This window comes from Lissotriton vulgaris, chromosome 2_1 (genome assembly GCF_964263255.1).
Source record: "Lissotriton vulgaris chromosome 2_1, aLisVul1.2, whole genome shotgun sequence".
Taxonomy (NCBI): Eukaryota; Metazoa; Chordata; class Amphibia; order Caudata; family Salamandridae; genus Lissotriton; species Lissotriton vulgaris.
The window spans coordinates 595761927-595777153 of NC_141687.1; the positions used below are offsets into that span (position 1 = coordinate 595761927).

The window sequence follows — 15227 nt, forward strand, 5'->3', positions numbered from 1 at the left end:
CGTGGTGGCGGAATACATTCCCGGGAAACTCAATCAAGTAGCGGATGCCCATCTTCCCCTGTTTTACAGTTGGAGACCGGACCCAATGGCTCTGGGGACGGACGCGTTCCTTCATCATTGGGGACATCAGAGGAATTATGCGTTTCCACCGTTTGCACTAATCCCGAGAGTAGCGGCATTGCTGCGCCGACAGGAGGCGACGGTGGTGCTAGTAACGCCTTATTGGTCGACTCAGTCGTGGTTTCCCACACTGTTGGAATTGTCAATAGACCTCCCCTTCCGGCTCCCAGTCTTCCCGACGCTTCTGCAGGACCCAGTGGGGACGTGCCACCCCCTGGTCCTGCAGAACCAGCTGTCGCTAATGGTATGGACGCTCTCCGGAGACATGAACGCCTTGCAGGCCTTTCACGAGAGGCTTCCAGCTTTATGCAGCAAGCGTGGGCTCCTTCCACCCGAAAACGATACTCTTCTTCGTGGAAGAAGTGGGTGGGTTGGTGCCTTCCGAAACAGGTGGATCCCGTGGGATAAAATATAACAGAGGTACTGAATTTTTTGTCAGAGTGTGCGACTTCTGGCCTGGCCTACAGGTCGGTTAACAACTTCAGGTCTGCTATTTCTACTGGTCACGACCACATAGACGGTAAACCTGTGGGGATGCATCCCTTGGTATGTAAGTTGCTTAAAGGCGTGAGTGTGGCCAACCCTCCTCGGCCCAGGTATTCCACCATGTGGGACGTTAATAAGGTGCTGAATTTGTTGGAATCCTGGCCCGATAATGGTGATTTGTCTCTGAAACAGCTTTCTGCCAAGCTTACTATGCTATTGTGCCTTATTTCATGTCGGAGGGTTTCAGATGTCAGAGCTTTGGATTTGGCTGGGAGGATGTTTTCACCCCAAGGTGTATCCTTTGTCATTACTAGACGTACTAAGACCATGTCCCGTTCAGTTGATTATCCTGCAGTTCCTCATAACGGCAAGCTGTGTGTTCTTCAATGTCTTAAATGTTATGAGGAGCGTTCTAGTGTACACAGGGCAGATCCTCTGGGGCAGTTATTGATATCTATTCAGAAACCGTTCAAGCCAGTCGCTGCTGCTACTTTAGCCAGATGGGTCAGGTGGATCATGTCGGAAGCCGGCATTGATATTTCTGCTTATGGGGCACACTCTGCGAGGGGTGCGATGGCTTCTAAGGCTTACCTATTGGGTTCTCGCTTGGAGGACATTCTGAAGGCAGCTGACTGGTCCTCAGACTCAATGTTTAAGGTGTTTTATTACAAACCGATTCCTCATGTTTCTGATGCTGTGATTGACGAGCTTTAACGTGAGCTTTGAACCAGCATAATCAGAAGCCTCCGGTCCTGCCATAGAATACAAAATTTTCTAGCTATCGCGACAAGAATTTAGATTCTATTAAGGACACGGAGGCTAGGATTATCCCACCCGTTGGGACTGTTATACAACTGTTGTTGTTTACATAGTTTTACCTAACTGTTTTGCCCACCCTTACAACGATCTAGGTTGTGGTGGAAATTTTTCTCAAACTTCCTTTTTATGTTCTAGGAAACGACTCCAACAAGAGTTGAAGACCGCCGGTGCTTTGGCTGCCGCTCCTTCCGGATGGAAGTTTTCCTTTTCTGTTCAAGATTTCTCCGTTGGGACTTCTGCTGGATCTGTTTTCCGTTGCAGTATTAAACTTTTCAGTGTGTTGAGACTGTTACTGACTTTCGCGCAAAGAAAGAGGAGGCCGGACTAGTGTCTCCAGGATTTATAGACATGATACCTTTGTGATTGGTTGTTGTAAGAGAGGCGTGGTTCAAAGCCTCATGAGAAATGTTATTTTTTACATGTGTACTTTCATTTTCATTGGCTGCTGTTGTTGCAGTAAAGAAATGAGAAAGCATAATCCTCGCCTCCGTGTCCTTAATAGAATCTAAAATTCTTGTCGCGATAGCTAGAAAATTTTGTATTCTTTCTTAAACTTTCTTCAAGAACCACGTCCTTTGCTCGGTGTGGGATCTCTAAATACTCGAGTGTTTTCGCTGCCAGTAGAATAACTTGTTTCACGTGCAAGTACTGTGGGCAGGCCCGGACTGGCCGTTGAGGGCACCGGGATATCCCCCGGTGGGCCGCATGGTTGGGGGCCGATTTTGGGCCCCTGGGGCCGTTTTTGTTACAGGGCCGTTATGCTGCAAAAACGGCCCTGTAAAAAAAACGGCCGTAAACCGGCCCTGTCACAGTGCGCGGTCGCACCTCTCCCCCCTCTCCTCTCCTCCCTAGCTTTAAATAAGAAAATGTGCAAAACGGAAAAACCCCATAACTTAAAGTTTGGAAAATATCCGTACACCTTCACAAACACCGTAAAAAAGCTGTCTGTGCCTACGTTGGGCACCCGGACCCCCGTGGATTCCTCATGACTTTCACTTTTATGTGCACACAACACCAGGGATAAATACATACACAGACAGACAGGAGCTTGCAAAGAACCAAGAGGGACACCACTTGCATTCTGCCCCAGATATGAATTGCATTGGATGTTGGTGGTGGTGGGGGTGGGGGGGTGAGCTGGATATTGTCACATATTCCATGTCCACACCACAGTCACAGCTAGCACTGATGTTAGGGTGGGTGAACTGGGAAGATACTTGATATTTTATGTTTGAATGCCATGCATTCTTTACTGTGTCTGTAAATAGCTCCCTGCCTTCAGCCAGAAGTCTTCACAGGAAGCTGAGGAGGGCACCAGAGTCAGGCTACTATTCTGTCAGGAAGAACTTAACGCAGATGCACTCTTCCTTAAAGCAGATCTTTTTGTTCAGTGGCTTAACTTCCACATAGATGTTCTGAATGGCCTACTAATTAGGGTTGAGATTCACTAAATATTAGGGTATATGGTGGATAGGTGCACACCTGTAAGTGCTTTAACACAACTCTGTTTATAACAGCTGCTTCCACTCATGTTTTTGCACCGGGGAAATTGCTGAACCCCAAATAAAAGAACGCAAAGCTCATGCACCAGTTCACATCCTTACCCCAACGTGATCCTCAATCAGGAATTTATTTAAAAATAGCAAGTGAAAAGTTGAGCAGTTTTGAATGGGACTATAACCCATGGCAGACAGCTGCATATCTCAATAGAGCTTTAGTTCCATGAGTCACTCATGGAGAAGAGACAGAGCCCATCTGATTATAACATTTGTTTTCTATATACCACCTGCAACCTCAGTTTTACATTTTTGTAATTGCACGGTATACAAGTGCAACTATCAGCCAAGTTAGCAGTACTATCCGCCTCAGCAGCATGAACCACTGAGTTAGCCATGGCTTCTTGTGAGTTGAACTAGTGACATGCTATTACAGCGTTACGCTTATAACTCACTGAGGTATCCTAGAACGTTGCTGGGCTTCTACAAGAATCATTCACAACCTCTTATCCATTTCCTACAGAGGGATGCAGGGTGGACCCAAGGTCACATTCGTTTCCCGAGACCTACTCTTTACGTGGGTTTAGGTAGGGGAAATACAGTGAGGTGTGTTTGGGGTTTTTTGTAAGATGCGACTCAAAGAGGTCCGCTGCTTAACTGGCTGCCCTCTGCTTTCGGGCATAATATACTTTCTTATGAAGTGTCTGTTTTGTCAGAATTGGGCAAGAATACATATGCTTCACTGGTGCAAGCTCGGGTAAATTCCCACTGACATTAGAACAGGCCTACCAGTGCAAATATTGCTTTTGTATCCTCAATTTACCAGGCAGGCTAATCCAGGTATAAAGTTGCGCTAGCATGGCGCAGTCCGCAAAATCTGGCAATTGTCAGCGCAAAATCGCCATGACACGAGGGAAATGTATGTAATCTGGAAAGGCTGATGCACCATTGCACTGCTCTGATTGATGTGCTATTTGGTTTAATATTTAACTGAAGCAAATACACTCTGCCTCTTGTATGGCTAGTTTTGAAAATAATGCATTAATAAATGTGGCACTATAATACAATATCTGGTATTCTACTGTCAAAGCTGCTTATATTGCATGGTATACTCCATACCCCTTCAGTGTGGGGTGAGTTGGTTTTGCTTCTCTCCTGTACTTAGATTGTGACTTAACTTGCATTGTACATAAGATTAACTGTTGAATGTATATATATATATATATATATATATATATATATATATATATATATATATATATATAATTTAATGTGTTTATTATTTCGAGACTATACGTTCCCACTGCTTTTTAAGCCTTGTTTTATCACTAAATTCATTTGCTTTAAAATGCACCATCTGTCAATCTGTTTTTCAGTTTAATTCTCAGGAATTTTCGTCCATTAAGCTTGCTCGCATTGCTTGCTAAATAAAAGTCACACCCAACGTTTTACGTTCCACCACTTTCAAATGTCAACATCCACCACTGAACATAATCCATGCTATCCTACAGGTCCTTCACTGGATGGCATTACTTTCCCCAAAAACTAAAAACGAATGCACCTAACCAGTGAATTACCATCGTCCAATGGCATCAGCACCCTCTCCCCCTATCCTTTTTAGTTGGGTACACCTCATTGTTTGTTGGGAAATCTCAGCCTTACACCCAGTAAAAAATACTTGCAAGACATGATTTAAATGATTAGGAGTAAAGCGTGAATGCCACCAAAACTACAGTAATCCATCGTATGAATTGTCATCAATTAAGAAACACAGGTGCGCCAGCGGCACGCCTAACGCTGAGGAGATGTTTCATATGATATGTAATCATACTAACACCAACAACAAAACTAAGAAACGTACCCCAAAATGCCGAACATCGACAAGACTCTCCCCCCAGGCCGGTCATTTGAAAATGTTGCTGTGTTCTCAAATGTTCGTGTTCCTATATTAAAGGATATCTCACCTACTGTATATACTAAAACTGTCTTAATGTACTTTACTTTATAATGTATGCACAATTATTATAAACAGTGTGATATTACAACACTGAAAAATGTTTTTTTTTAAATCAATAAAAACAGATTTAAGAAAAAAAAATCAATTAAGGAACACAGGTACAGCCAATACCAACTTGTCGAAGAATCCAAGTTCGGTATGCAACGGAAGCAAAAAGGGAACTAGTGCTTTCAGAGGAATGCAGTTCCATTAAGGATACTCTTGAATGGAGGTAAATTAAATTCATATTAAACAGAGAAGAAGTGATAACAGACAGAAGCATAGGTGACATAAAACAACCTTAGAAGGCAGACATGTAGCTTGCTAATTGAGTACAGGGCAAGGTAACAACAGAGACAGTGCTCATGGAGACCTGTGCCCTGTACAATGCATAGAAACACTGAAAAGGGCATGCGTGGAGACCACTCCTTTGGTACAGGTTAAAGCATCACCAGAGATTGAAACTTCTAGTTGTAGGTAGAAGAAAGCATCAGAAATGGCGGAGACAGTAGACTTAGACAGCATAAGTCTGAAAGAGGCTCAGAGTAAATGATGAATACGTAGATTTGAAAGCTGTTACTTGGACAGATGTGCCAGTTGGGTTTCAGTAAATTGGATGGGATTGATAAGGAACTGAAATCATGGCCGGATGTAACATAAAAACATGTTGTTAGCGTTGGAGAAACACAGAAACTGTGGGTTGGGAGAGGTTTTCTGGTAGACATCAGCTTCCATTATGAACTTCCGGGGACATAAAACTCATGGGATTGAGTAATGCATTTCTTTTGGAGATACATTTCCCCACAAGACTGATGTTGAACACAAAGAGTGCATATCACAGACAGTTACCGTTTAGCTGTATGACCTCTTACTTACACGGGTTGCAGGTTCTACCCCTCAGGAGTAGCATTTCGGCATTTGATTTTCTGAGGCAGTTCAAACAAGTACCAGTTTCAAATTCACAATGACAAGATGGCAAAGTGGTGAGCAGGGTGTTATGCTGGCACTAAATCTTTACAAGGCTTAGTTTAGCAGAGTACAGAGGCTATGCATGTAAGTTGGCCCTTAGGTTCAGAAAAAAGAAATCTGTATAGGTCTTGCACTAAGTCAACATGACAGTTTTAAGAAAGGAGACTTCAATTCAATGCAAAATACTCACTTGAGCCTCTTGTAGGTTAGAGTTGGGGAACTCAGTGAGACACTGCAAGAAAGGGAGAGCGCAGTCAGTGTTCATGCACTTAATACAGAGAACCTGCAGTCACAATCACTGATAGGAGCAATATAAATGTGATGACTACTAGTACAAACAACATCATAAACAATTGCCACTGTCAATATCCCCACTGCTATCACCATCACTGCAACCACTACAAACATCATCAATGCCACCAGTATCACCTTCATCACTTGCACAAACAAGACTACAGGAACCACTAACATCACCACCAGGAAGGCCTTAGTAATATCACCCATTCATGAACACCTTTCCCTACCAAGATTACCACTCACAATACAGCCTTCACTCCCAGAACCACCTCTAAACAACGTGCTCTGCTATCACTAGACCGACGTCATCACCACCTCTAACACCAACCGGGGATATACATTTTTCCCAAAAACCCATCTGCAGATGCGGAGGCTATCACGAACATCACCCGCACCATCATAAACAATAACAACATTGCTGAACATACCCTCATAGCACACACCTCTATCATTAACGCTACTGTGGGGACCACTAGGATCTATAACATCACCATCTGAGACAGGTGCAGTCACCGATAATACTGGGCTTTACACTCCTGGTGTTTCCCTCTAATGAAGGAGTAGAATGGTTGGCAGATACATACCTTCTCACAGTTCTCCAAGCCAGGGACTCCAGGTCGACCTCTGTCCCCTTTTTCTCCTTTCACATTGCCATTTGGTACGTGAGCACAGTCGCCACAGATGTTCTAGGAAAATTGAAAAGATAATACTCAGTTATCATGGCATCAATACATGAGCATTACCATCATCTATAAATGTGAAATACATTGTCAAACAAAACCCTAGAATTTGACAAAAGTTTATCACACAGAGAACGAACTTCATCAGGAGTATTTGAAATAGTGATCTGGAGGGGATGCTTAACCTATATCACCTGCACCATCTAGCTTCAATGCTGTGACGTTTCTGAATCGCAGTGTTGTTCTCCGTCTTCAGAGATATAACAAATCAGGAGTCCTTCTTTCACTCTATTGAGCATTCCAGAGAATCACCCCTTTCAATGCGTTAGGAATGATGGAGTGTGTGAGCCCCGGCTCGCTATGGTGGGCAATAGAAAGCCTGAAACCTTTTGTCATTGTGTTGAGAAGCAGATGGGTTCAGACCTTCACCTTATCTTCCATTAAACAGGACATGAGACTACCTCCTCGTGTCCACATCACAGAGCATGAAGACTACCTCCTCGTGTCCACATCACAGAGCATGAAGACTACCTCCACGTGTCGACATCACAGAGCATGAAGACGATGTTAGATGAGGCACTGCAGAGCGTGATGTCCTCTCATAAATGGTGCACCAAACAGATGTGATTTGTTCCGCTGTCTGGGCACAGGACGTGATGTCCCATGTGGAGTAATGATAATGACGCAAGCCATAATTATTCTGCTCTATGTGGACGTACAGAGCATGTCGTTGTCAATGGAAGTGTAGCATAGGGAATAACTTCATAATCAACACAGAGACATATCAGGCATACTACTGTATGAGGAAGTAGGGGAATGAGATATTCTGCTAGATAGGGAGCACTGAACGTTTTGCTTGCTCTTCTCATACAATAAAATATGATTCATGCCTTTTCTGTGAGGTGGTAGTGGTTCAAATTTCCATAACAGGAGTCATGGAGGGCTATAGGGATATAAGAAGGCAACCGTTCTCCCGCCCAGCATGCCAACCACCTAGCGCTCTCATCCGTTCCAGCAATTTCTTTCTACTAGATCCCAATCTTACCCATCACAAGAGGTGAGAGCTTACCTTCAGGATGTCAATGGTCCCCTCAGCTGCCAGCGGACCCTAAAACAGAAAACAGGAAAGAAGAATCCCAGGTGATAATCAAAAAAGAACTTTCAGAGTGCGAGTTGAATACTGTTTCTGGAACAAACACCCTTGACAAGCAGTCAGAAGCATGGCGAGTGGCAGGGGAGGGGAGCAGACCACATTTCTATAAAGCGTAGGACCTTTTTCCACTTGTTTTTTTTATAACCAGTTCCTATGTACTACCTTCACGAGAGCTCACTACTCACAGGTGGGGGCAGGAATGTAAGCAAGCACAGACACTGGAGCAACAGGTAGAAAGACGGGCTGACACACATAGATCAAACCTGTCTTATACCTACCAAATCTCCAGGTACCCCAGGTTGTCCTGGCATGCCATTGTGTCCGGGAATTCCCTAAAGCCAATAAAAAGATCTGGAAGATATAAATTCTTCTACACAGCTCTGGTCTGCCATCTTTCCCTCACATTCTCTCTCTACATAGCTCCAATTCCCCATCTCACTCTGGTCACCTATTCTACATCAATGCTCTAAAAAGTACATATTATTTGTAGCAACATGCAATAAGTGGAGAGCAGCATGTTATCATAACTTTCATGCATAAGGAAGGTAGGTGCATGACAGTGTATAATGCATGTAATAAAGAGTGTAGCTGGAGCGTATTGAAGGTGGGGAGCAATGCAGTTGTGTTTATTGCATGCTAATGGGTGGACTTGCAAAGGATTTTGAATTGCACATGTTAAAAAGTGAGTGGAAACAGATTAAACACCAGAGCTAAGCATTCTGCCTGTATCAGAAGACTATCTCAGATTGGCACCCAATGGGGATTATAGTTGATGCAAAAAAGATCTCACTAAAACTTTCTTAAAAAGAAGCATGAGTGCTGCGATGTGTGCGTTCGAAGACGCGTTTTGATGAAATACCATCCTTACAAATTTTCACAAAGGTTCTAGCTCAAGTGCATCTCTTACATGAAAGGGTAAGTGGTTCAGAAACAGTAGGAGGATATTCATGAACCAGAAGAGCACAGAAATAAGATGAAAAGAAATATTGGGGGCTCCCTGATGCTCCAAATGAAATGGCAGATACTATCAAACAGATGTTTGAACAAAATAGATTTTGAAACTGGAACTGCATTCAAGGATTTTCTTAAAGATTGATTAGGAGTAAAGCATAGGAAGTAAGTTGAGGGATAAGGCATAGGAAGCAAGTTGTAGGAATTAGGTATGTGGAGTAAAACACGGAGAGTAATGCATTGGTAGTAAGCTGTGGTGTTAGAGAGGATGAGGGAGACAGGAAGAATAAGGCATGGAGGAATAAGACATGGAGAGGAAGGCATGGAGTGAACCTCTCAACGATCGGCTGCGTCTTGAGAGGTCAATCTACCTACCCCAAATTTAGTAAAGACTTCTAAAAACTCTTTTCAAAGATGTTTTTGGCACGTTGATGCTTGTACGGGCCTACTCCTCCCTATCTCGAGACTGGAACCTGCTACCAAAAAATATCTTCCCAAGAACCTGATACCCTGGAAATCTCTCAACACGAAGGACTCAAGTCTCTGGGTTCTAATGCACCTTGGCAGAGGAGGACAGGAATAAAGCTAGAGGTTGCCTCTATATTCATCAGCGGACCGGGTCCAGATGGAAACACACAGAGGCCCTTCCTGATTACAGACCCAGTGGTGCCATGCTGTGGTATGTACTGCATATGGTGGGAGAGCTCGGTGCGTGCTCAGTTCCTATTTAACCTGAGTGGGATTGCAGCATGATTGCAACACTCTATATCATTTTCTGGTAGTTGACATCCTGTTTTCTGTTGTGAAAAATGCTAATAAAATATTTTAAAACAAAAGGTCTCCCTGTTCTTTTTCAGGAATCATCTGAGCCTCCTCAAGTTTCTTTGGTTGGACTGAATCTAAGATTTACACCTAGCACCATCTAATGCTCCGAAGCAGCTGCAGGGCAACATATTTCGCACCATACAAAAGTCCTTGAATAAATACAGTAGTTTGGGGAAAGGTGCAAAAAGTGAAAACATGTAGAAAAGATAAGGTGCAAGCATTAAGTCGTTTTCGTGAGATGTACAGTGTGGTGAGTGAGGAATGCTGAGTAAGATATGTGTTGTCAGGCATGATTATGCAAACCCTTTTGATTTCTCAGATAGAGATGTGTGCGAGAGATACTACATATGCCACCTTGGCTGTAAATAACAAACGCCTATTATGGGTATTGCTGGACAATTCTTCTGTTTTAGTGGTCAGCTGGTTGCATTCGTGGATTCATCACTGTTACAAGTTTGAAATATAATTTAATGTGCAGCGATCCTACTGCCTTTCCAAACATGAAAGGTAAATCTCTAATTTATAAAAGCCTTTGGAGAGGAACTTTTAAACTCGACATCTGAATGATTTCAGAAATGCCAGAAGATATACGCTTCATATGGAAACTAAAGGACACAGTATACAGAAGGGAGTACTAATATATCTGAAAAGGAGGACGCTGTGGAAAAATTGACTCCTACAAACCTCACTTGATTCCACTTCACAATCTGCTGCTCCTTCAAAAATGTTGTATGACAATTACCCTGATTTCTTTGAGAATAAAGTTCTGAATATCATCTCAGCAGTCAACCACCAGTTGACTAAATGCTCTTAGTGACAACCTACGCATATCTGCTTCGGGTACCTATGCCATATCTGGATAACTTCAGGCAGATGTCAGAAAAGGTATTTGTGAATATTGCCAATTCCATCCTCTCTATCTCCCTCCTAAACCGTGTCCCCCCTAAGGTCTGGGTGGAATTATCAGACTTATGAATTATCTTCATTATGGGCCATATGTAACCATTCGCTAGCCAATGGAAAAATGCTAAGGTGGTCCCACTCTTAAAGAAACCCACAGCAGACCTCTATATTCTCAGTCATTTTCGACCAATCACCCTCCTACACTTTCCTGGCATGATCTTGAAAAAACATGCCAACAAACTTCTTTCTGAATTCTTGGAGCACCACTCTCCTTTGGACGCAGCTCAATCGGGCTTTTGCCCCGCCATCGGAGCCGAATCAGAGCTGGTCTCTGCGCTGGATTATCTTAGAATCATAGTAGACAAAGGCCATTTAGTGGTCCAAGTACTACTTGAGCTGCCTGTTGCCTTTGATAAAGTAAGTCAAAATATCATGGTGACTATGCTAACAGAGGTCAGTGTCGGAGGCCTGGCTTTGAATTAGCGTACGTTTTATCTGGCCATCCCTCTCCTGCCTTTCTGTTCACTGTAAATTCAGTTAGACAGGGGGTAATGCAGGGATACTCTCTCAGTGTGACATTGTTTAAACTCTACTTGAGACCTTTGGCTCGACTGATCAGATCTTATAGCATTAATTTACTTAATTTGATGGCAATACTCAGCTCAATTTAACTGTTCATTCAATTCCATCTCCACTTGAGGTTTTCCATAACTGCCTGTACAGCATTTCCATCTGGCTGGGTTCAAAGTCTCTAAGCAATGGGCCTGCTTCTAGCATTTCTGCTCGAGGCCCCTTCTCGATCCCCACAAAGGTAACTCTTTTGTTTCTTGGGTTTCCCTGGTTGCTCCAGACGTGCCCTGACTCCCCTCCAAAGGGTGAGTCCCTCAGACCTTGCTGGCCTGCTCCAAAGCCAATCTCTGCATTCTGCGTGGGTTGCTGTTGCCAAGGCTTCTTGGGTCTAATCCAGATACCAAAGCTGCAGCACTCGACATCCAACATGGGACAGCTCGAATCCAGCTCCTGGTTGTCGTCGACACCTCCTGGTCCTCAGTGGCTGAAGAGTCAAGCTTCACCTCCTGCACCTGAAATCACCCGACATCAGTGGGCATCTTCTTACTGCATCCCTGGTCACTGGCTAGTGACCAGGGATGCAGTAAGTTTCTTTCTGCTTTCAGTTTCTTCAGATCTTGAATCACCCTTGGATCCATCCAGACACTTTTCATCTGTTCGCCTGTAGCACTTCTTTGCAGCTCTCCATAGGAAACAACAACGAAACTTGACACGCAAAGACACCTATGCACCCAGCTTCCCTGGGTGAGGTAACCCGAGTACTTCGGTGCCTCCGTGGGTCTTGACTCTCGAACTGTCCAGTACTGAAGGGGTTTGTTCCTAGTCCACTCCTAAGTGTCCTTAATCTTTAAAAATCTAACCGCAACTTTCTCCATAGAAGTCAATGGTGATTCGCGGTTGTGTTTAGACACTGAACGTGTCCCATGTGGGTCTCCTGCATCCCTACCTTGGGTGTTTCCTGGCTGCCCCAGCGGTTCTACAGGCCTTAGGCCTTGTCTCTATGTTCACAGCGGTACTTTTACCACTTTCTTAGTATATGGTTTGTGAGGCCCCTAGGGCAAAACATATACTGTGCTAATTTACTGTGAGCTAATTAAGTTTAACTTGTGTACTTTTGCCTCTAGCCTCATAAAGAGACTAGAGGGATGTGTTTAGAATAAATACATATATCTTTTATATATACCTGGGGTGGTTCTCTTTTCATTTGGTCATTCATGAGATTATAGACTGGTAAAACATGCTGCTTTTACATTCCTTCAAGACGTAGCCTGAAGGCTGCTCTCCACAGCTACCACTACGATAGCTTTCTATAAAAGTTGTCTTCAAACCTACCATCAATAAGGGTCGTTTGGACTGGTGCAAGGTGCCCACTAGAATAGTGGATAGCATATGCCAGGCCAACTTCTCAACCCTGGGGTTCTAGGTTCAAGTCTTGGCGTTGGCTCAACATCCTATGAGTCTGGGCAAGTCACTTAATCATTTTATTTTCCATCCTTGCTCAGCTGGGTAGGGGCAGGCTGCTCTGCTCTCAAGGCAGGAGTGGTTTGCCCACTCCAATTGTGCAAGACGCTTTGGTTGGCTGTTCGGGCTGGCCAAAGCTTCATGTGCACTTTGGATTTTCTGCCTCAGGCTGCATTACAGCCTGTGTGCAGAACATGCCCAGGGCTCCCATTCCCTTGCTGAGCACTAAACCACAACGTTGCATTTCAGGTTTGTGATTGGCTATAGAACGCCTGGGAGCTTCCTGCTTCCTGCCCTGGAAGCGGGCAAAGGGGAACGAGAGGTGGCAGCAACAGGTACGTGTTATTAATGTTTTTTTCATTCCCTCCTCCCTCCCTCTCCCCCACAACTAGCCCCCCCTACCGCTGTTAAATGCCAGCCCCCCCACCCTGTCATTTAATTCTAGTGTAAAACTCGATTTGTACTCCTAGCACCGCAAACACCAGCTGTGTGGTGCAATACCTGCAGTTTACTTGCCCCTCTTGAAAAGTCTTAAGTGGGTTGACCATTGGCCCTCTGAAAATATCACAATTAAATGTAGTGCGCATGCGCCTTTAAACGTGCTACATTTGAACCTCGATTTGCTTATCAAGATATGCTTGAAAATCTGAATTCTGAGCAAGCATATCAAGCCTCAGTTTGCCTCAATTTGCTTTGCCATGCCTGTTTTTTCATCATGGTCCAGGGTTTTCATGCTTTTTCTTCTTTCTAAGGGGAAACTAGGAGAAGTGTTCTTTAATACTTCCCACATTTAGATTTCCTGTACAGGCAGATGTAATATCCTTTTATCTTCCTCCTTTTCTTCTCAAACTATGAATGTGGTCAACCTATTGGTACTATATTTCTTGTCAACATCTCTGCTTCCGCCATGTTATTTGTGTTCACGTGTTCATTATTTTAACGACTTGTGAGTTCTTAAATTGTGTCCAAGGTCCTCTCGCCTCCAGTCAATGTTTTATATGCAGTGATTATCTCTTGTCCTGTGTGAACATATTTTTGAATTTCATTGATTATCTGTTACATCTGCAAATTGCTAGATGCAGATTTCCTTCTAGCCAGCCTCCCTTGGAGTATGCATCACTGGCACTAGTAGAATAATTCAAGGCTGAAGGTAAAGTGAGGAATATTTCTTACATTTTATAGCCAGTTTCCCTCTACCATAAATAAGCAGGCTGGTTTTCTTAATGTTGCATGCTCATTTAACGTTTTATGCACCCAGAGTATTGCTAATTTATGGATGTTATTGCTGTTCTGCTAAGCCCTGCCTGGTTGTCCTGTAATTTATCTCCTCTGTCTTGTACCCTGCCAACGTTACTACTCTAAAATATAACAACCCATGCTTCTGTATTGGTTCAACCTGCTTCTTCCTGAATGCTCCTTTCTGGTGCGAAATGTCAATAAAGATGTTGTTTTGTCTCTCAACCTAAGGCGGTCCATTCCAAATCTTAATAATAAACCATTTTAGCATTACAGGTATGCAAACTCTGCTGAAGGTGCCTGTAAAAAAACTGGAAAATAAATACCTTCTTTTATGAGGTGGCAGCCCATTACAAGCTGAATATTAATTTAATTACCTGTTCAGTTATTAGATGCTATGGCAAATATGAAAGCTACTTGCAAAACACTTTTCAGATGACACTTAACGCATGGTTTGAAAAAGATCCCCCTATGTGTGCAGCTAGTATTGGGATCCTGAGTGAGGGCTTCCCGCTTAAAAAGATGGGAGATACTCTGTAAACCATTCACGCACTCCAAAATGGGACTCCAGGAACTCAAACGCCAGGATGCTATATTCAGTGGTATAAAGCAGTGCGCTGAAGAACAACCAGAAAAAGGCTTTAAAGTATGACACCAGCTTCCAAGCTAGTGATAGGGGGTTTGGACAAAATATCGAAGAAAACATCTAGTGTAGACAAAATATTGTGTCAAGAATACTGAGGACAAAAATATCATACTGCGAAGGTAAGTTTCTCAGACATGGAAATATATTACTATGCTTAACTCCACATATATGTACCTTGATGATTCAATCTACGTAGATGCAGAGTTGAGAATAGTAAATCTGTACTTACCTATTTCCACTTACCTTCTTGGTACTTTAGTTCTCCATATTTTTGACACAATATTCTGTCCACATATTTTTCACTTTGATATTTTGTCAAACAACGACTGCATTGTCTCCATAACAAATGATATTTCTTTGCCTTTCTGAATGAAAGTTGAGAATTTCTTTCTCCTCAAACGCATACAACAAATCTGAATCTGTTGCTCTGGATCGTGCATGTGTGGTGTGTCAGGCATAATTCCCAAGAATCCTCCTGTTTATCAACACCTGCCTGTAACCTCCTGTGTAGGTGCTTAAGCAATAGTGGGTGAATTTCAAGATGTACACCACTAAAATTCACCCAGAGAGCCAGGCAAACACCACCAGTTGCCTAGAACATGCTCATCACTTCATGACT

General features: G+C 43.3%; 1 protein-coding gene across 3 annotated transcripts in view; it reads right to left on the bottom strand.

Moving 5' to 3' along the window:
* COL16A1 (collagen type XVI alpha 1 chain) overlaps positions 1–15227 on the bottom strand; it is an 831382-nt gene that overhangs the window by 175034 nt on the left and 641121 nt on the right. For 2 of the 3 annotated variants that reach the window (XM_086955640.1, XM_086955639.1), the window contains exons 43-46: positions 8295–8348; positions 7933–7971; positions 6768–6869; positions 6077–6118 (exon numbers count right to left, since the gene is read on the bottom strand). In XM_086955640.1, the coding sequence (XP_086811766.1) occupies positions 6077–6118; positions 6768–6869; positions 7933–7971; positions 8295–8348 (237 nt within the window). The remainder of the gene's footprint in view (positions 1–6076; positions 6119–6767; positions 6870–7932; positions 7972–8294; positions 8349–15227) is intronic. The other variant, XM_086955641.1, reaches the window with a different exon arrangement.